The 23,266-nt window shown below is 36.5% G+C and overlaps 1 protein-coding gene across 1 annotated transcript in view; it reads right to left on the bottom strand.

Moving 5' to 3' along the window:
- SEC63 (SEC63 protein translocation regulator) overlaps positions 1-23,266 on the bottom strand; it is a 54,017-nt gene that overhangs the window by 22,348 nt on the left and 8,403 nt on the right. The window contains exons 2-9 of the mRNA XM_085217551.1: positions 14,535-14,634; positions 13,601-13,715; positions 10,706-10,818; positions 9,500-9,561; positions 7,528-7,586; positions 6,732-6,782; positions 3,998-4,106; positions 2,577-2,671 (exon numbers count right to left, since the gene is read on the bottom strand). Coding sequence (XP_085073677.1) covers positions 2,577-2,671; positions 3,998-4,106; positions 6,732-6,782; positions 7,528-7,586; positions 9,500-9,561; positions 10,706-10,818; positions 13,601-13,715; positions 14,535-14,634 — 704 coding nt within the window. The remainder of the gene's footprint in view (positions 1-2,576; positions 2,672-3,997; positions 4,107-6,731; positions 6,783-7,527; positions 7,587-9,499; positions 9,562-10,705; positions 10,819-13,600; positions 13,716-14,534; positions 14,635-23,266) is intronic.

Here is a 23,266-nt window from a genome sequence, read left to right as displayed (position 1 = left end):
AGAAAAATGTTACATTCATACATGCAACTTTCAAGTAATTTTTCCCTGAAATGATCTGTATAGATGAACATTGGCCCTTTTTTTTTTTTAATAATACAGCTCCAAAAAGTCAAAAGTTATTTTTCATTGTCTTGTTTCAATTGTGGAGGGAGGAGGAGAAGAGATCTGCATGCAAAAAACTTGCCTTCAGTGAGCACTGAGTAAATTTATATTGCTTGCTCAGTATTTTAAGAATCTGATATTATTGTCAAGAGTTACAAAATTCAGCCATATTGCTAATTGTTTATACTACGCTGAGTATGCACCAGTAACAGCATCACCTTGAGACTCTTCACTCATCTAAGATCCAGCCAGCTTCCTCAGAAATACTCTCAAATATCACAGAAAGAAGGAGGTTTATAAGCCTAAATTCTCTGAAGGCTGAAGATCAAGTACTTTAACTTAATTACAAATTGCCTGCACTTGGAAAAGGCACAGTGTTCTTTATTCAGGATGACCTAACTTGATCCTGATCGGACCAAGATGCACAGTTCAAACAGGTCTCTCACCTGAGTTTGCTGAAGACCCTGGAGAGAGAGGCTGCAAAGCTGAGTAACTGAAGTTCATAGTTATAAGAATCAAGACAACCCAGAAGCTTCACTTTTTAGGTCAAGTCACCTGAGGAGAGATTGAGGTTCCAAAATCTCTGTCCACAAAGGGAAGTTAAGATATCAACAGGCAGGCTACACTGACATTTAACTAGACTTTTCCTACACTTGTGGAAAAAAAAAAAAAAAAAGATCTTTAAACAAGAAGTTCCTTATAAACACATTCTGGTGTAACACACCAGTTCAAGAGAGTAAAACTCTGATAAGAAATGTTTTACAAAAAGTGTCAATATCGGGTTTATGAAAAAAGGTGAAATAAAAATAGGAACAATGACAATGGCCCAAAAAGCAGAATGCACTATCAAAAATGATTAGCAATATCTTTCTACGTTGATACTTCAGAGACTTGTATTGGCATATACTAAGAAATAAAGAACACAGATGACACTGATGACTGGAGCTTTAGAAATCAAACAAAATTCAGGAGCATAAAACGTAAGGTTGACAACTGCATAGTAACAAGAATTAAGGCTTGAAGATTACATTAATCCACCCAAGTGAAACAGTTGTGGAGAACAGTAAGCTTAATGTTATGCCCCACTGAAATGCAGGGAATCCAACTAAGGCACTGCTGAGACCTAACATGGAATACTGTGGGAAGTTCAGGTCAGCCAAAGTGAAAAGTAATGTAAAATTTAAAAATATATCAGTGAACAGTACCCTGTTCAGCACACAGCAGGATGAGGGAAACGAGTTGCCCATTAGGAAAGTGTGTTGAAAGACAGCAGCTGTCCTAGTTTAACAAAATGAAGGCAAACAGCTTATTGTTTCTGTTTATAAATGCATTAAGGATATGCACAGCAAGAATAACTTAAACTCAAGAATGATGATGACAAAAACTACAGATACAAATTTGTCACAAACAAGACTGCTAACCACTAGAACAGCAAGTTCTGGAACAGGAGGCTTGACTGTCTTTTAAATGAAAAATGACCAAATGTAAAGGGCTCGCACAATGCCAGTGTTTGCAACAGCACAGGAGAAGCCTTGATGATCAAGATGATCTTCCCCAGCCACATGCTCTCAAGTAAAATGCCAGCTGAAAAAAAAAAAAAAAAAAGGAAACCACCTAACCATACTTCCAGCTCCTTCTCAAAGTCTACAAGAGAAGATGAAGAATTTGTAAGAGATGAGGACAGTTAAGTAAGGAGATATCTTAGTCTATTTTATTTGTGTTTAGAGTATGAAAACATGTTTATGACTTGAAAATCTCACTGTGTGCATGCAAAGTTTAAATCAGCACGACTACTCTCCCTCATTTTGCAAACCCAAACTATTTTTAAGTGGAGCGTTTTGTGTACTGTGCTTTAAACCAAAGTGCCAGTCTCTGATAAATAATATTTCCTAATCTTTGCTAGCAATCTTTATTTGTCACAGTACGTATTACAGTATCTTTGCTAGGAAGACAGAATGGAAATGAAAAAAGGCAACCAGAAGGGAATTGATATTCATGGATGAATCTTTATAATATTTCAAGATATTATTACTTCAGACAAGATCATGATTTTATTTCAATATTAACATATTTAACCAAATCTGTGCTACTGATTTAACTGGTTTTAGTTCTAAATACTATCTAAGGAACTATCAAACAGCAATCATGTCTTTATACAGATACACAAAGTGTCTAAGGACTGATACTTAAATTCGTTATTTAGTCCACTGCTCCTCCAAAAGCAATCCAATAGGTTGTATACTAAATCAATTCTATCAGTATTAAGCTTTACAATCAGTTAACGTTATATATTTTTTTCTAATTCTAAATCAAGTCTAGCTTTTAATTCGTATTTCTGAAAAGGTACAGATGCAATCTCAACAAAGTTAACGCCTTGAGAACTTGAATTCCACCAAATGGTCGAACAAGTGTGCCATTTCCCTCTTCCCTTGAAGGGGTCAGTTAGTTATAAAACCTCTCTCAGTGTAACTAACCTGTGGTATCTGAACGTTGTCTGCTGGTCTGCTCGTAGCATCTTTATTGTACTGAGGATCAAATTCGGATGCTCCTGCTAAAACCATGATAAGCCCTGCAAACATTGTGGGAGGTATACAGAAAAAAATATCAGTAATATCCTATGCTACTGAGTGATGTGTTCAGAAGTTTCAGCCACAAAAGTTAATTCTACTCTTTCCCCAAAAACTATGAATATTCATGTTCTCTATTTATTGGATCAGTTTATACTGTTACAGAGCAAAGCTGGCATGAGCAAATGCCTGGCACAAAGTATCTGAGATAACTCAAGACTCCATTTTGCATGGTATCAAACAATAAATGTCTTCACAGAACCATAGCTAGGTTTCATTAGAACTGGCAGACATCACTGCACTGCAATTTGATCATTACTACATGCTCTCAGAATCGCTTGCCTCAGCAATATATATGTTTGAGGCTGCATATGTGTATACCAGGGGCAAAATAAGAGGAAAAATTTTAACTCCATTTTCTGTTCAAGTGACATTGAGAATTCACCATTCTTTTTCCTTTTAATGATTAGAAGAGCAGTTCAATAAAAACCCCTGCAAACAAATCCCGTGAAGATAATGCATTGGTCCTTCTCTTGCAGAAAATACGATTAGGAAAATCCATAGGACCCCAAAATATCTTTCATTATCTAATTAAGATTAAAAATCAGCCAAATTGGATAGTCTAGACAGCTTTCTGCCCATAATTGTATCAGACACCTCTGCCATAGCAAACAAGAGAAAATCTAACTTGTCATTTGCTCCAGTTACTGTAACTTTTTCAACTACAGTTATTCAAGCTTCATTCTTAAATTTTCACCAAGTTCTTCTCTGAGCAAGTCAGAGTTACTTTGCCAGTTGCAGTGCTCAGTGAGTTCCACCTACTAACAAGTAAACAAGTTCTCTGAGCATTAGCTGCCATTTTTGTTTCAATTATTATTTACTTCCTGAGCAGAGTGTAACAAAAAGCTTTAAACACATCTAAATATTTCTCTACTATTTGAGCTTCACAGCTGTAGATCTTACAGAAAACGAGTCTTATAAACTCATTTGTCTGAAAAAATAACTAAAACAAACCAACTCATGCAGATGTGTCTCACTGTTTCCCTAGCCCAGTTTGACTAGTTCAACTTTAGTCTTGAGTTTTGGCACTGATACCTCACCAGCGTGAAGTTCATAACCAAGCAAAAGCAAAGCAAATTCACTATGTGATTTAAGTCAGCTCTCTAGAAAATTTTCTTCACCTGCAAAAAAATGAAGTTTGAAGAAACACTCTGAAAGAACCAGAAACAGCACTTTAATGTAACAAAAGCTTACAAAGCAAAAGGATTTTAACACCAACTGACATTTCCAGACGAACACATCAGGATGTCAAGACGCCTTTTACTTACGTTTCATGTCCATATTCCGTGTTTTATAGACAAAGTATGTATATATTTGAGTTGTCCGAATGAGAATCTGATCTCCACTATATCGTATCGATCGGTACCACCAGGAACCCTGAAACATTTTGTATGAACAACACAGTGTCAACCACAATGGAGTATCAAAATAGTTACACAAGATCATCTCATACCTGTTCATAGGTAGCCTATACCTCACACACACACACACACACACACACACACACACACACAAGAGACTAAGCCTAAACAATTTTTCTTACATTAAGGTCAAATGAAGTTCAGAAAGAAGAAAGAAAAAAATCCTCTTCAAAACAAACTTTAAACATGCATCAATGTATTCATCTGAGAGATTCTGAAGCTAAAAACTTCTGGATGATTTTTAGCCTAGAGATTCCCCCTAGCATGTGCACTTACACACACATATACACGGTTTCTTTATTTATGGTGTTATTTTAGTGAATCCACAGAAATTACCAGTTACAAAGAAAGTAGTATGGTGCAACAGCATTCAAATCAAATTCAATTTAGGCTGATTATGGCCTAAACCAAGACCTAAAAGGGAATTTTCATTCTGAATTATTTTTCTGCAAATTCTCTTGAAGTCACCCAATTAGAATATGCTTTTCAGAAGGGGAATTTAGAGTGGTTTAAATTGCATCCTCAATGGCATGGGGAGGCCCATCTTCTGCTAGAGGAGTTTGGAGGTAACCCAGCACCAGCCTAAGCCATACCCCCTTTAAGACAACCAAAGCTTTTTCCCAAACCTTCAGAAACACTCCAGTAATTCCCTCATAAGCAGTACACTTGTGACTTCAAATTACAGAACTCACTGAACAGCGTCCATAATTTTAAGAAAAGTGGCATGGAAGAGTATAAGATGCAATGTGTTCATTAAAATTCTCTCTGTAAACAAAGCTCACTAACCTGAGAAAAACATCCAAGATAAATCTCCATCTGGTGTAAAGTTTATCATGAGTGAAAAGTAGCAAGCAATGAAGTAGTAATCAATGGTTACTACTATTAATTTAGTAGGCAATAGCATTAACTCCCATTGCACAGTGAGGACTCTGCAATTTACTTAATTATTTGGAAAACATTCTCCTCATAAAAAGTGTGTTCATTTGCTGGTTTTGAATAAATTAACTTTCATTCTTCCATGAATAGATGAACCTTCACACAGAAGAATACAGAACTTCTAAAAAGTTTTTCTATAGAATAATTTGTATTATAATCCCAAGGATCTCCAAGTTTTTTGTCAAATTAAGTACAGGTACAGGAAGCAAAACATTAACAAAGTCTACATGAATGAGACTGCCCTAAAAGTCCTAACTGCTTTTGCAGAAGTAGTTTATTATCTCACCTCACATATGAAAGCAGAACATTATTTAAACACTTTGGTCAACAGAAGCCTATAAAGAACTGCATATCAGTATTTTCCCTTCATACATCTGGATTCAAAGGGCGAACTAGCCTTTCTTTATTTAAGATGCCTATCACGGATATGAAATGACTACACCGTAGTTAACTGTGGCTTCTTTACTGATTCATAAAAGAGAAACAGCCCTATTAAAGGCATGAATCATTTTATATGTCTACTTTAGAATTAAATGATAAAATAGCTTGCTCCATAAAAATGTCTGTTCCTCTTCACCGACTATAAAAGAAATTTAAAATGACAAGTTTGAATGCAGAAGTCTACATCTGGTACAGAGACAAGAAGAGGCAGATTGTTTTTTGATCCTGCTCAGGACATTTTTTTCACAACAACAGAACGGATGTTTACTTTCACTTGAGCTATGATAAACCTGGTATAAATAATTAAAAGTACACATGTACAAAAAAAGCATCAACTCATGCCAACTGAAACCCAAAAAGAAAAGAAAGATGCGTAGGTAGACATCTTACGCTGCATTTTAGACTCCTTACTCAACTCCTCGTTGAAAACAGTGTATCTGAAATTTATTACACTAGATCCTCAGTGACACAGAAACACTCCCTAGCACAAGGGAAAATGACAAGCTGATGTCCTGTACACAAAGACATGAGCAGTTCTCAATAGACCAGCAGAATTTCTCAAATGAAAATCTTTTCCCAAAGAGAAGGAAGGTTTAGGAATTCTGAGTCTGAGAGTCATCTTCTGAGGACAAGGGACAATGGTCAGAAGCGATACCAGAGACCTGAAATATCACTCATCTTGCAATTGATTCCTCACACAAAGAAATGTTAAGAGCAGACATTTCAGAGTGTACGGAAGATAAACAACAATTAAAACTATGAAAATAAAGGCAGTCAGGAGAAGCCAAAAAGACAACTTGTTCCACAAATAGAAATAATTCCCGTACCAACAGCTAAAAACATCTTTGTCTTGGCTCTATTGTAACACTACTGAATAAACTCTCATTTCATCAAATGATATTAATTATCTTGTGACACATGACTGAAAGGACAAGATAAATTACCTAACCCAATTTCTTACTCTTGTGATTATCTGCTGTTTTCCTAACAGTCAGTCCCCTTCAATCACAGCTCTGCATTATTATTTTTTCTTAATAAACACTACAGCAACTGTACTTTTTCCATAAGAGAACACTCACTTTAAAAAACTGAAGCTCTCTCTCACCATGAAAAGAAAGAATGAGCAAGTCCACTAATGTCCGAGCAAGCTTTGTTCACAGCTTGTTTAAAGAGGGTAGAATATAAATCAGATAATAACGCTTACCACAACAACAGGAAGAATAACCATAAATGCTAGTCCGTACACAAGCAAAACCTAGGAAAAAAAAAAAAGAAGAAATCACATTAGGAACTTCAGTTTCTTAATACCACTCTTGTTTATCTCATAATAAGATCAAGCAGCATTACCACAAACCTACTACAAGTTAAAATAATCTTATTGCATAGCAGTTATTTCTGAAGAACAACTTAAAAGTAATACAATCTGCTGAGTAGAGTTTGAATAAGGAGTATTTGTTTAGGTAAGTAACTATTTAAGCCATCCATTTAAGTCTTCGGTGGGTTTATTTAATTATTACAGAGTTGGTAACTAAATTGTGATGCAGTGGACAGAGATGATAAATGTATAAGGAGCAAGGAGGCAAGCTGAGTATGTTGCAGGAACAAACGTAATGGAAAGAACAATCATATAGACACTAAGATTACAGCATCTATAGCAAATCAAATGGAACTACAGAAATCCAGCAAGCAGAAACAATTGTGTACGTGTTTTCTCACCACAGCAAACACGTGCTTCGCAGCAAGGGTGACCACAGCATCACTTAATTATCACTGCAATTAAATCCTTCAAAGCACATTAATGGTCTACTCTCAAAGGTTAGATTTAAGCTACTCTGTTACTTTTGACTCACAGAACTTGCTTCAGAGACACATTTGGACCAGAATGTCAGCATTGACATTCTACATGTTTGACTCAAACGTAGAATTAAGCACAGGCACATGATTTAAGGTGAATGCTTGAAAAGTCATCTTAAAATATCAACCTAAGTAAGCTGACTCACCAAAATTGAATTTTTCTGATCCACAATCCAAGCTGGCAAAGCTATACCAAAGCTTGTAGCTGCAGGATGAAAGAAAAGAAATTCACTCTATAATATTGAGGAAATATTTTTAAATCATGTTAAGTCTACTAAAAAAAAAATAAATCACTCATGTTTATTATAAAGTAAAATTCTAACAAATTTCACTAAACAAAAACACAAATTAGAAATATACACAAGTATGCAATGACATTATAAGCACATCTGAAATCCCAATGATTTTATCTTAGCATTTTGCAATGAGACAGACATGCAAGATTTATTAACATGAAAGGAAAGATTTTGCAGGTAGAAAGGCTTATAAGCTCAGCCTCATAGAGCTTTCCACAGCATAAATATAGATCAGTAAACACATAAATTGAAGAAAGAAAGAAAGAAAAAAAAAAAACAGCAAAACCCCACAATTTTAATGATTTCCAGGACCCCCATCTATCGTATAAAAAATAAATTAAAAAAAAAATCATTTCCTCACTACCAGCAGTGAGTTACATCACCTTGAATTAGGACAGACTAGGAGCTTCTATGTACTTAGAAATTACTGATAGTGTTTCCAATAGGTTCTGACAGCCATTCATTCAGATAACCAGTTATTATGCACAAGTCTAACGCAACTTTTAAGAAGTCCTCAGATGGAAACTACAATTTATCAATTTATCAAAAATTGTGCTGATGATGACAGCATTTCTGAAGCAAGATCTTACTTATATTTTGCATCAAGAGGGACAGTCCTCCCACTTGCTTGGTAAGTAAACAAACTAGTTAGAAACTGAAAGAAATGCCCTATGTAGTAAAACACAGCTACCACTTAAGTCCATGAGAAACACCTTTATCAGTGTATGATTCAGTTGATTTTCTTGAAGAGAAAGATTGTTTCCTTGACATACACTCAGGGGCTGTTTTATTTTCTTCTAAAGTGAATATCCCATACTGACAGATATAATTCGAGAGAAGATTTTCCATCTTTCCCTCATGCATTAAACTGTTTACTCATTTACTGCTGGCCATAACTCTTTCTATGCAGATATGCAGTATGACTTAGTCCTTCAAACTGCATGGCACCAAAAACTAGACCTCCAATCTGTGGAGATCTGTCTAATTAAATCGAAGGTTTCCTTTTTGCTCACAATGAGTATTAGAAGCAGCTAGAAATATGTAATACTCTTCCTCGCACTTAGTACCCAACTGTTACAAGGACATTATGCAAGTGACTTATGGAATTGTAAATAGAAGAGGAAAATCTCATATTGATTCAGTTTGGTTCACCTAATCCATAGTTTTAATAGACCATCATCAGGATAATTCCCATGAAACTACCTACCTAGGAACAATATGCCATCATAGGGATAATCACCAGGATTCCTCTTATCTCTACGCCAGTGGCAGATGCACTCAAACAGTACAACTTCCAGCAAATGGGAGGCAGATGTATATACAGTATTTATCTAAATACACACACATCCTCACATATATCTCATCAAAAGATGTCTACTGCCTTATGGCTAGCAATTTATTTTTACACACATTGATAGTATGTGTTTATAAATACAAAAAAAAAAGTTTAAAATGACAAGTTTCTGAAGACTAATGGACTGTTTTCTGCTTATAACTCCTTTTAATACTGGCAATTCACTATAAGTACTTAATGAAAGTGGTGTATTAATAATGAAGAAAAAAAAATCTTCTGTTTTTTCTAATAAAAAGTTAAAGAAACTTAAAATAAACTCTATTCTGACTTTTCACTCCTCCCACCACCACACCAGTGCCAGTTTTACATGCAAAGAATTGATCAAACGTATCTTGAAATCTAAGGAAAAATATATTCCATATATGCTAAGATTGAAGTGCTTCTCAAGTGAACAAGTATTACAAATCTTAATAAATTCAAAACTTAACGAACAGAAATGACAGCACTTTTGTCATTCATAGTTGTTACCTTGTGGTCCATCTGGATTCCCAAATTCTTCCCAATTTTTTCGTGATTCTTCATCAGTCAAGCTAGTTTCAAGAAGAAATACTAAGTTAATAGAGAAGTTAAGAAATTTCTTTAAGTCATTAGCATAAGGAAACTTTAAAATGTGGCATTTTACTTTCTTTCAGAGATGGTTTGATAAACTAAAAAACTTTTATTGATTATATAAAATCTGAAAAACAATGTTGCTGTATTCCCTTATGATACACAGGCAATTTTTTTTCTTAGCACTCTGAAAGTAAAAGAAATCAGACATAAAAGGGTGCACTCTCTTACAGAAAAAGAGAATGATCACATTTCACTTTTGTGAGATTGACTGCTCACTCTCAAGAAAAAGCACCTTTCAATGCCAGTTTATAGTACAGCAAGCTTCAAAGACAACAAAGGTTGAAGAAGGTATCTTTTGGAGGCAAGAAGGTAAATATTTAAGATGAGTTGATAATGCAGAAGTTGTTTGTATGGGCTTCTATTCCCTTACTCTAGACTTTTAGCATTGATAGCACATTTGTTTGGTTATCTGTTGTTATATCTTTCCTTTCTGAAAGTATCTAGTTTCATATCAATGAAGGCAGATCTTACCATTCCTATGCCTATTCTATACTGACATTTTTTTGCCAACAGATTATCTCAAGAAGAATCCCTGTTACTACAAGAAAATAGGAAGTTTCTGCTTTAGGAAACACCACTGCACATTTGCTATACGGAAGACTGTCAGAAAAGAAATCCAGTGAGTCAGAAATCTCCTACTCATTTTTAAGTCTCATCCTTATTAACAAGCATAACTATTGAGCATGTATGCTTTTCAGACAACAGGGCCAAGGAACTCTGGTGTCATTTTCTTTAAGATACGCCTCTGTCACCATTGTTGCACATGTATAAAAACTGTACTCACCAAGCATTTGATTGCTAGTTTGCAAAATATAAAGGTGAGATTTTTCAGGAGTTCAGACAGCAGTATGATAGTCTTCTATTGAAGAGATTCCATAGTGATGCAGTGGTTTAAAAGCAGAAAGAAATAACAGGCATGCATGGAATCTAGTCACATTTTGACTTATTTTGTTCTGTTCATCATATATCCAAAAACATATTCTCTGGCTGCTTAGGTCACCCTTGTTATTACCTTACAGGTTTAATCCTTCCAGTGTTTTTACAGGCAGAAAACAAACTTACGCCGCATATGCCTTAGCAATCCTCATGAACATAACTTCATCTCCTCCTTTATCTGGATGGTATTTTAGTGACAATGCTCGGTACTGCTTCTTGATTTCTGATATACTTGCTCCCTTAAAAAGGAAAGTTTTATGTTATTAATAAATATTGTAAATCAAATCCATTATTCTATATCTGTATTCTAAAGCATATCATGTGATATTCTTCTGAATCACTCATGTTTAAAGAATTATGTTATAACGTGATATGATCATGAAACTACATATGTATCTAGTAGAAACACTATTAAAGTGTTTTTCTAATAACATTTATATAATCATTTTACCATTAAATCAAGTTAGAAGCCAGAGGATAACAAAAAGATATTCAGATAATTGAATATCGTTTGTTTCTTTTTTCCTGTGTTACTTGCTCATCCATTTATATTTAAAAAATAAGGCTTTTATATCAGTTTAAAATTCTGATCTTTCCCTGAACATACTGAAGAACACAAAGAATTCTTAATTTGCAGTAATCCTCTATTGAAGCAGAGTTCATAAATCAAGTATGAAGGTTCACTTGCAGCTTGCAAGTCTTGTCTATCACAAGAACAATTTATAGCCCTGCTACTTAAGACTGCCTTTGACTAGAAATATCCTATCCACAAATTATTTCAAACTTCTCAAATAAAGGGAATACATTCCTTATAGCTGAGAAAAAGATTCTCCCACCGCACAATGCTAGATGCCACCAGCACAATCCCACGTACACTAACTTTCAGGTTGGGTTGGGAAGTTCATTAGTCAAGTAAACTCACACAATTTTAACGCAAGTGCAGATAAAGTTTTTCCACTAAGTTCTTTAAGTTCCACAGAACCATCACCGACAGAGCGCTTCAACACCTGGTGGTCTAGCAGGCTGAAGCATTTAATAAGCATACAAGAAGTTACTTTAAAATGATTACACTGTTTTAACAAATTTAAGCCAGAAATTAACCTACCCTAAGGCTTCATTTGCTATGTTACTTCACATCTTTTTATACAATGTATCTATTATTTTCCACTGCTATTTTAACAGTATGCCTGCCTCATTTGCGGTGCAGGATGAATTTAATCTGCAATAAATCAGACTGAGTAAGAACAGTCATTTCAAGACTATACAAAAAGTGTCAAGATGAGCAGCACAAGCTGGAAAGTGCAAAAATACAAAAGTGGGTGTGAGTGCAAAGAAGACAATTATTGCACACCAGTTTTCAAGTGCTTGCATCTTCAACCCTTTCATCAATTTTTAGGAAACAAAGTTCATTTTATTTGGTTTTGTCGACTTATTTTTTGTTTCTTCTTTTTTTTTTTTTCTTTTAACCACACCAACGTTTTCATTACGTAATAACACTTCAACAACTGTATCATACATCAGCAGGGCTGGCAATGACTCTAATGGTTCTACATGGATTGAAGGAGAAGGTGGCTGTAAACTTTCACACAGGCTGAATCAAGAAGTTTTTCAAAGGGATGTAACAGACATTCTCTGATAGCATAAAAACAACAAACACCACCATGTTCTGAAATCTTCAATTCTACTAAGCAATTCTACTTCAACTGATGCATCTTCATACTCATCTCTTCATCCATCTTTTAACATCTCTAGTTTTAATTCAACTTTCCTTTTGCTCTACCTATGTACACAGAGCATTCCAGTATCGGTTTCTTCATCTGAATAAGATGCATGTGTCTTGATTAAGCTAATAAATTTTCTTTAATAAACATCATATTAGAATTTAGTACATACTCACCTTTTCCTCCCTCAGCGTTGTATAAATTTGCTAAAGAATACAAAAGAAAACCCACTAATGACCTACTCCCTTGTCAGCTTTGTTTAACCAAAGCTAACCCAGAAATAGGGATATGGATTTGATGGGTGGACCACTCGATAGATAAGAAATTGGTTGAAAGGCCACAGACAGAAGGTGGTGATTAATGGCTCTATGTCTAGGTGGAGGCCGGTAAAGAGCAGCATCCCACAGGGGTTTGTCTTGGGACCGGTGCTCTTTAACATCTTTATCAATGACACTGATGATGGAATCAAGTGCACCCTCAGCAAGTTTGCTGATGACACCAAGCTGAGTGGTGCAAGGAAAGGATGCCATTCAGAGGGACCTTGATAGCCTTGAAAGGTGGGCCTGGGTGAACCTAATAAGGTTCAGCACAGCAAAGTGCAAGGTTTTGCACTTGGGCCAGAGGAATCCCAGGCATCCATACAGAGTGGAAGGAGCGGACCTTGAGAGTAGCCCTGCAGAGAAGGATCTGAGGGTCCGATGGATGAAAAGCTTAACATGAGCCAGCAGTGTGCTCTTGCAACTCAAAAAGCAAATGGTGTCCTGGGTTCCATCAGAAGAGAGGTGGCCAGCAGGGACAGGGAGGTGATTGTCCCCCTCTACTCTGCTCTTGTGAGGTCATTTGAATTTTGAAGGTATTAGATGCAAAAGTCAGAATATCTAATGACAGACTTTACAATGAACAACTGGAAGAGGGTAGATTTAGACCAAATATTAGCAAGAAATTCTTTGCTGTGAGAGTGGTGAAATACTGGAACAAGTTGCTCAGAGAGGTTTTGGATTCCACTTCACTGGAGGTATTCAAGGCCAGACTGGATGGGGCTTTGAGCTACCTGGTCTAGAGGGAGGTGTCCCTGCCTATAGCAGGGGGTTGGAACTAGATGATCTTAAGGGACCGTTGCAACCCAAACCATTCTATGATTCTATGAACAACAGATGTCAGAGAAGAACAAAATCATGAGATACGTTCACCAAAGTTACCTTATTAAAAAAAACGAATCAAATTCAGCATCTAGACACAAAACACTAGACAAAGCATAGAATTACAGTAATATACACTACTGAAAAATGCTGTTACTTACAGGATCCAAATGTAGAACCTCATAAGGGTTATATTCTTGATACTCTCGGTCCGTTTTGGAAACCTTGTATGCAAGAAACAAAAATAATGCCCATCCAGCAAGGAGGATTATTTTCCTGTTTGGAAGAAAGAATTTTTAACAGGTACAAATCCACTAGGTCTAGTGTAACTTTCAAGATAAAATGTAAAGCCATCTGTTATCAGTCTACAAGGCACAATATTAACATAGCAAGAAATATTACAGAAATTTTAAAGCAGGTATGAGTATATGAGTATGAGTGATAACAGCACCTTCGGCAAAGATGAGACACTTGATTTAATAAGAAAAAAACAAAACAAAACAAAAAACAGGCAAGTCACTATCAACAAAGCCTTTCCATTCTTTAGCTGTCTGTCTTCAGCAGTACACAATAGCATTTTGTTATTTCCTAAAGATGATTTTAATCTCATCCTAGACGTAGACAAGTGTTATTTTAAAAAAAGGTGAAAAAGATATATAACAGAAGGTAAAATATTGAGAGTAAGAAACTAAGAACTGAAGGATACAAAGACTTCAGCTTTGAATATACCTGTTCTTTACTATTGTGTATTTGAACACATATGTTTACGTATTAAATATTTAAATCAAAATATGTTGCTAGCACCACTAATTTCTGTGAGGGAGGAACTTCATTTAAAAAAAACAATAAATGCACTGTCTACATATTTATTAGCACTGAGGCTTATAGTTTCATTTAACAGGTATTTTACAAAGGACAAGGCATTCATCATTATTTCAAGCACTACCAGATAATGATTAAGTGTTATTCAAACACAGGAAATTACAAACATCTTGTACAAAACAACCACAATGCAATTAATTCCAGACATATTTTTGTAAAAGTAAGATAAAGGAATTGCTTTAGTGGAAAGTCATGCAAATGAAACACACTTACTTTACTGTAGGAATTATGTTTTGTTGTGGTTTTAAAAGTCGCAAGCGATACCACAAGCACCTTCCATATACATTTCTTATATTCTTTAATCGAATTTGCTCTGTGGAAAATAACAAAAAGGATTCTGATTAATCAATCTGGCAAAAATAGAATCATAGGAAGGATCCATAAAGATCACTGAGTTCAGCTTTTGGCTCCACACAGAGCAACCTAAGTGTTAAATCTCCCATTGACAAGCGTCAAGTTGACCGAACGTTTAACACTGACAGGTTTGGGACCATGAGCACTTCTCACTTGCTCACTTCATCCTTCAGAAGGCAGTGGAAGGTCATTTTAAGGAATAACAAAAAATCCAAAAACAGTGGAAGAAATAATGCTTTTGACCCACACAAATGATTCTCTACCTTCAACAACCACAAGAAGTTACTCTAGATTATGCTCCATGACCTAAAAGGAATCCTTATATTTTTCAATTGCCATATTTTTCAGTTGTTATCACTTCTGAATACAGACTTTGCTTCTCTAATATGCACCTGCAATTTCTTCTGCCATTTTATAGTCAACTCCAGTGAGTCTCCCATTTCAGTATACCATCTACTGTGTATGAAAAGAAGAGCAGAACTGTTTTTATGCAACTAAAGAAAAAGGCTAGATGAACAACTAATTCCTCAGTTTAAATTATGATGCATTTCCCAATTTCTTTACAACACTTGTTTCATCACTGCTTTCATTTAGGCTTTTCCTACTGGGGCTGTGGAAGAAGGTCATTTGTAAACCATGTAGTTCAGTATGAGCACATGCATTAAAAACAAGCCAGCCCACATTTCCTTCCATCTCCTTTCAGGACAGGACAGGATTAGGAAGAAATTGTCACCATCGCCATGACAAAACACGGAAGCTATTTCCAGTAACATAATTTAATTGCATTTCTGCATTCATCAAGACTGGGTTATACTTGGTCAAAGAACTCTTTCACACCAAAAAAATAAAAGTAAATTGGTGAAAAGCTTGTACAGAATTTCTGTAAACACTGAAATTATATATTTAAAAGTGACTTTAATCTTGTTTAAGTAATTTACCCATCTAGAGGCTGTGCAGTCTGACCTGCAATGCTTCTCAAGTACAGGCAGAGGACACTGTACCTGACCAGCAAATGAACAAGAGCACTTTTGAGATCAAAGGAGAAAGAATTAAGAGGGAAATCTTCCTCTAGTCTCAACACATTGGTGATGAATATAAAGTAATTAAATTAGCTACTTTGAGTTTGAGAATTATGTAAATGCAGGAATTATACTAACAACTTTGATCCATAGCACAAGACAATCACATGCTAAGCAAGTCTTAAATCTGAACTCCACACTTTTAACAACGTGATGGCCTCATCTTAATTAAAATAGAGGTAATGACACAAGGAAACATTTTTCTTTGGAAAAAAAAAAAAATCCTAAAAGGTCGTTGCAGGAAGACAATGCTGATCCCTGCTTTCTTATTCTGAAGTTATTTTGTCTGTTGCATAGTAACCCATCATAGTAAGGAGATAGCACAGGAACCTACTTCAATTTGTAAGCATTCCGTTGAAATGAAGTATTCAGAAACTTTAATTCCAGAAAGCAAAGTATCTGGGGCCAGAAAAACATGATCCAGATCAGACGTGAGTACAGGACTATAGCTTAAACTTTGGCAGATTTGGCAGAAAGAAAGCAGAAACGCAGCCAATACCTGATCAGCCACAAGAGGCACACAGTAACACCTAACTACACAAATAGATCAATTTATTCTGAACTACTTAATTCTGTAGAGTGTATCTTCCCAGAGACTCCATATGATAACAAACAGCTTGATAAGATTCCTTCTGAAGACTTAGTTGTCCTATCATCCCCAAAGATGGAGAGATGGAGACACAGAAAAAGATAATTCAATCCTGACTGAATTGTCTGATCCAACTCTTAGAGAGCTCCCAAACAAGCTTCTAGGCTTGTCTCACTTATTTCTGTAAGCTACACACACACTTCAGGATTCCATGATTCTCCTGAGTTGCAAGGACTGTTCCCATATTTAAAATAGTCCCTAAAGTGAAACTCACTAAATAAAAAAGATGCAGTCAATAATTGGTTGAGTAACTGCCCAATCTGTTTCACCTTGCTGTTGAGTAAGGAAGACACTGCAAGGAAAAATTCAGATGGCAATGAATACAGGGTTAAAATGCAACACTGACTTTCTAAAGGTAGATACCAACCTAGTTTGGCAATTTCTCTTTTTTTTTTTTTTTTTTTTCTTTTAAGATAAGAACTGTGGGATATCTCCTCCAGTGGTTCAGAACTGGATTCATCACAACTAGATGGGAGCATATAGTTACCTAAAATTAAACTAGATTTTTAATGCAAAGCTGAGGGACGTGACCAGCACATAGAGCTGGCATATCAAAAAGCTGATGGTATTAGACTACAGAGACAATTAAATAATGTTGACCAAAGAACTCTGCTACAGAAGAGGTAGGAAAATGGTCTACAGATTTCAAATGGTCACTGGGAAACAATGTGATGCTTTTACTGAAGTCACCTAAATCACCTCCCTAACAGAAGACAAGCATTCGTTTTAGAAATCTTTTATTCCAAATATTGTCTATAATCCTGTTTGTGCAGTGCTGAAGCAGGATGAAGCCAACCGTTCAATGGAAACCCACTGTCTGAGATCAGCTAACCGACCCAATCCACAGCACATCCCTGCAGGCATTTCTGCAGCACAACTGAGGGACGCTGCTGCTTGGTAACTGTCTTAGCTGACCATGTTGCTTGGAGAAATACATAGAACTAATGTGTTGTATTTGGAGAAATAGAAAGTGATGAAGAGAACTTGGAGAGGGCCTAAAGGTAAGAAGGCTCACTTTACTTAATCCTGTAAAATTAAGCCTAACAGGATGAGACTCCTTCTAATGTTTTTGCTAAGATGCTTTCAACAAGATGCTCTGCCTTGTCTTGAAAAATCTGTGCTGTACTGTGACACAGTGCCCCAGATCCCACATCTGCCTGCTGTCCAGCCCTGACAAGTGCCAGATGATCCTCTCCTCTTTTCTTTGTCTCCATTCTCCCTGCAAGAACAGCCAATATCATTCATCTTACTGAGCCAAAAAGCTTCCAAAATGCCCACAGAGGAATACACCATAGAGGTGTAAAAAAAGAAAATAAATACATAAACAGTAATTATGTGAGGTAAATTAGAGTTGGCACTAGGTCAAATAAAAACTGATCACAGGATAAACGAGGCTAGAAACTAAAGGTGTTTTGTAGTGACCAGAGAACTGAGGTTTTGGAACAGCCTTATAGTAACCCCCACAGGAATAATATTTTGTGAACAATTTGAAAACAGCATCAAGAAAAATGAGGCAATTGGTAAGAGCAAAAATTAAGCCCTTTCGAAGGATAAACATGATGCCTAAGGCAGTTAGAGAGTCCCTGGCAACGATGTCTTGGAAAAGCAATGCTGCACAGGGGGACTCCTTCAGATTAATACAAAACTAAGACACGATGCTAAGCAGCCACTGCATCTTACATAAGCATGTGAACAACTCTGGATCAAATCTAATTACAATTGATTAAACCCTATCAGAGCAAAAATACATCCTTAACTTCTTTACAATCTTAGGATTGCAATGGTCTCATTTGATTAACAACACACAAGGCTACAGGGCATTAAAGAGATGAATGATTGTTTATAGTTATCTGTCTGGAGCATAAAGAGAGAATCAAATCTTTCCCAAGCTGAAGCAAGTCTAGACCATGCAAATTATTTCCTGCTATCCCTAGGCACTCCTTCTGATAAAATTGTCATGGTTTTATGATTTTTGGTTGTCGGTATTCCACATCATACCATCATGTAATGCACTGGGGGTTTGACTGTTGATGCTCAAGTTCCAGGCGCCTGTCTGGAGGAGAAGAGGAGCTACGTTCCCCAGGGGGCTTTGTAGTCAGCGAGGAGATATAACTTCTGGCAAGGTCACCTGACGTTCTCTTCTTCGCCTGCTCTTCTTCATTAACTCAACTGGACTGCACTTCTCACCTCAGCGTTGTGGTGAGGCCTACCCACCTTTCAGACACACACACTCTCTCTCATTATATTTTGATTTATTAGCTTACTTTCTGATACCATATTTAGTAAATTAGTTTGTGTCACCTCAGATCGTTGCTGCTGTTTTCAATTATTTTGGGGTTCCCTGTTTCACTTTTCTGGAGGCACGGATCCACAAATCCCTCCACCCCGCTAGTCACGAAACCGGGCCGAACCAGCCCGTAAAGTGTTGACAAAAATTAATCAGTAACACACATTAACTTATGGAATTCAAAAGCAGGCAACTGCTTGAGATAAGGAAAGAAGAAGAAAGACAGCAGGTGCCCCAGTTTAGGCAAAAGCTATTGGTGAAACATCATCCTGAGTAGCAAGTATGTTATATTACTGTTGTATTTTGGAAAAATAGAATTCCTATTTATTCAGAGACAACCTGTGTGATTGCACCCAAGAAAATACTTACCCAGTTAGGAAGAAACATGTTGCAGAAGAAAAAAAAAATTCTAGCTAGAGCCTGAATACAAGACAATCACTTTCTTATCAAAAACAACAGCTTCCCCTAACGAGCAAGCTGCAGTGGATAAATCAGGTTTTTGGGGTTCGGTTGTTTTTTTTGTTGTTGTTTGTTTTTTGTTTTTGGTTTTGGTTGTTTTTTTTTTTTTTTTGCTATGCCTTCCTCTTCCAAGGACCTCTCTTTCACTCAAGTGGAATTGCCATAACACAGAACTGGCACGCTGCCACAGCAATATCCTGCAGACCCCAAGCATGCAGGAATAAGTATACTTTACAGCAAAGCTTTACTCTGAGCAGCATGCAGTAGGAATTGTACTTTATTTCGGTTTTAACTCTGGAATCCTTGCTGTCAGGGAAAAAAATCCAGAGTTGGTCAAAAAGGTCTGTTTCCTCTTGCTCCAGAAAGTGACACTCCACAAAAGCGTAAGAGCACTTCACGCACTGTGCTTTGACATGGGATTACTGGGAGACAAGTTGGGGGGGAACTGCTTTTTCTCTGGTCAAAAGAAACTTCTCATTTGATGAGTAAACTCATTAACAATAGAACATCTCTCCTAAAATAGTATTAGAGAGCCTTCAAAAGCAAAGGCATAATGCATCTGCGAGTTTCTGAAATTATCTCACTAACAATAATCTCTGTATCAAGGTATTGCTAAAGCACCCCTTTTAGACAAGGATAAAGAATGCCAGTTCATTTCTACAAGTGATCCAGGAAAGCATCCCACAACTCCGCCATTTCCTTCCAAATAGTTTCAGATGCATCTAAAGTTCCTGAGACTCATGTGCAATCTTTCGTCAAAAAAAAAAAAATACAATTTCTTCTTTCACTGGCTTTTCAGAAGTGCCTATTATAGTATCTTACTGTGTATGGACATCCAGCTAAACCTGTATCTTAATACACTCCTTAGGTTTTCAAGAAATTAAAGAGTTCCTGGGACAAAAAGCAATCCGAGGGCCATCTCTTTCATATACTCGGAAACAGCTAATCACATTCTCTAACAATACTAATTGGTATTTTAATCAGCTGGCTCAACACTGTCTAAAATCTTTATGTTAATGAAAACAGAATCAGACCCTAGCACAGTTAGGCTATTGGTAACTACATGAAAAAAGCACAGTTTATTTGTACATTAATCTGCTTAGTAGATCTTTGGAGAAAGACTTTTTCTTCCTTTAAGACAGATGTTCATTTGGCTACTACATACCTTAACAGGACAATGACTAGAGATCATTGGTCAATAGACTCAAGATACAGCCAACTGTATCTTGAAACCAAACAGGCATGCAATGCCTGAACAAGCAGCTCAAAGCCATTATTAAAATAGAGAAAGAGAAAAAAGGCTTGATCTTTGGTCTATTTCTTTTATTTGATGACTAAAGCTTCTCCTTTTTACATTCCAGACAACAATAAAGACACTCAGTAGAGTGTTCTTTACTAAAGAATTAACTCTGTCCTATTTTGTCAGAACTTATGTACTCTCCTTGAATAACCAAGTGTTCAGAGAGAGTGATTTCAGGATAAGTAAAGCAGATGTGTCAAAATTTTCTAGGTGGGTAACCGAGACCACAGAGTTCTTGAGTATCACAGAAGCCCTGAGCACATAAGGCTCAAAGAGACCTTGAGGTCACTGCTCACAGCAGGGTCAAGAAAAGCAGGTTGCTCAGTATCTTGGCTGTAGGCCTTCCAATATCTTCAAGTACAGAGATCTTTCTGGACAACCTGTTCCAGTGTTTGATCATCTCACAGTGGAAAAACAAATAGAACAAAAAAAAAAAAAAAAAAAAAAAAAAAAAAAAAAAAAAAAACCAACCTCTCTCACATCTATCTCAATATCTACCTATTCCCCCATCACAGGCAGGGTGAGGAACAAGGGCAAACAAACACAAAGAAGCCAACCACAGGCTGGATTCACAGGTTCCATAGCTCATATACAGGCTGAGATGTAGGCCACAGACAAGTCTGACTTAGTCATACATTTCTGATGCTCATACCCCCACTCCCATACCTTGCTTTCCAGTACATATCTCCCCTCCCACTGCACTATACAATTGCAAAGTCTTTGACTTCCCACACAAATATCATCTTCAAAATCCAAGGCTTGCTGTTTTACCACAGTGTGACCAATGCCTCAGTGCTGATGACGGACAGTACAGACATGCTCCTACCAATAGGATACAAAGAACACTAGCTATGTGGTCACTGCTGGGCAGCTAGCAAGCATTTCTGTTGACAAAAAGATTTGACGCATACGTTGGTATAAATTTATGAATCATGTTAAAAGCAGTCCTACAGAAAGGATGTACTACTGCTGTGGGCAATGACAACATCACCCAGTAACTTAGTTATGGTAAGACATAAAAAGAAAGATCTAAGATCCGAGTTGACTTTGAGAAAACACCATAAAGTAATAGAATTATATCAGGACTGCTACAGATTTGTTATATTAGCAATAACCAGATAACCTAAACTATCATTTTAGAAATATTTTGTCTTACTCCATTCTGGCAATGGAGCAGAAATGGTTGTCACTTTTCTACTGTTTGAAGTGCTTGAGAAGTTTTATTTACTTGGTTTTGAAAGTTCAGGAGGCTTCATTTCATCCCTCAGAATGCTTGGCAAATCAAGTCTTTTTAGACCTAATCTTTAAGGTTCTAAAAGCTCCAACAAGTGACTCCAAAGAAAACGTAAGATAGATTTCTCTCATTTCAACCTCTTGAAGAATGAGGACACAACACATTTATTGGAGATGTTATATTACAGATGTAAGTCCAGAAAAGAGGGATGAGAAGGATGTACACGTGGAATTGTACAGAAAAGTTTTAATCATCAGAATCTTGTTTTGGCTGCAACAAACAGGTTTGCTTTAAGGAAAAAAATTGTAAGTAGTAACATTAACAGATTCGTTTCATGTCTAAAGCACGTAACAACAAATTATCAATGTTTAAGACAATCAAAAACTAACACAAAATTAATATGCAGAACAAATCAGTTTAAGGGCTTGCCATGATTCCACCTCAAATAACAGGAAGAATAGAAGTACATTCTAGCCACCTGTGTGCCCTTTATATCTTTAGGCTGGTTAGAAAAGCAAAGGCAGGAAGTCTAAAATACAGCTCCAGTGGACATTCAAAAAAACCCAGCAAATAAGATTGGGTGCATATGAAACGTTCTGCAACCAGATGTAGACGATTTATGCAAAGGTGAACACTGCCAAGGTTTCACAAGAAAATAGCACCTTACAATAAGGAACAGGGTAACAGACTAGAGCTCTGCAGACTAGAAGATACCATGATCACTCCAAAGACATTTTTGCAAAATGTATTTTTAGTGTGTCATCTCCTTCTATCCTTACCACAGAAATCTGCACTTCCAGCAGAATACACACAGAGATACAAGTAATGCATGTAGCATAAGTGTCTCAATAAAGGTTACAAGGTTATGACCCAAGTGCATAGAGCTCCTATGAGGTAAACCTGTCCCATTAAATCAGAGTAACAGGGCTCAGCATAAACACTGCTCTTGAGAGCTTTTGAGTTTGCTGTTTAAGTGTTAGCATTCTCTTCGTGGAGCACTAAAAGGCCACCACTTTGTTCAAGAGCTAATCACCAGCCCTTAAGGCAGGCTACGTACACAGGCACATACGCAACGGCTGAGGTCTTAAGAGTTTTTCCTCCCTCAACACAGAAATTAAACAATATAACAGACAACCGATTTACTCATGTCTTAAACTGAGGACCTCTGAACAAATTTGCTTTGAAACTGCAAAACTGAATCTCAAACAGCAGGTGATGAACACAAGTGTGGGTATGCTGCCTTCCTGACTGATTAGGCCATCTAAGGCATCTGAGAATATTTTAAGGGAATCACAGGATAAGGAAAAACCCTACACATATTTTAAGAAAAAGCCACTGAAACGTACCTGTTAATAACATTTCAAAACTGTAACCCGTCTTCCCTGAGAACTGAAGCAAGATAACAACCCGCAATAATCTGAAGTCAATAACTCCTCTGGAGTACTAAATAATTTCAGATCTTATTATCATAGGGTTGACTTCTGGTGTAAAACACCAAGTTGAGGCATGAAGTAAATCTAGTTGGTGTAAAAGCATTTTAAAAAGCAGTTGCATAAATCTAAAAGCTTTCGAATGAACACTAA

The sequence above is a fragment of the Meleagris gallopavo genome, chromosome 2 (genome assembly GCF_905368555.1).
Source record: "Meleagris gallopavo chromosome 2, MGAL_WU_HG_1.1, whole genome shotgun sequence".
Taxonomy (NCBI): domain Eukaryota; kingdom Metazoa; phylum Chordata; class Aves; order Galliformes; family Phasianidae; genus Meleagris; species Meleagris gallopavo.
Note: the sequence above shows the minus strand (reverse complement) of the source record. Positions and strands in the feature narration are given on the sequence as shown.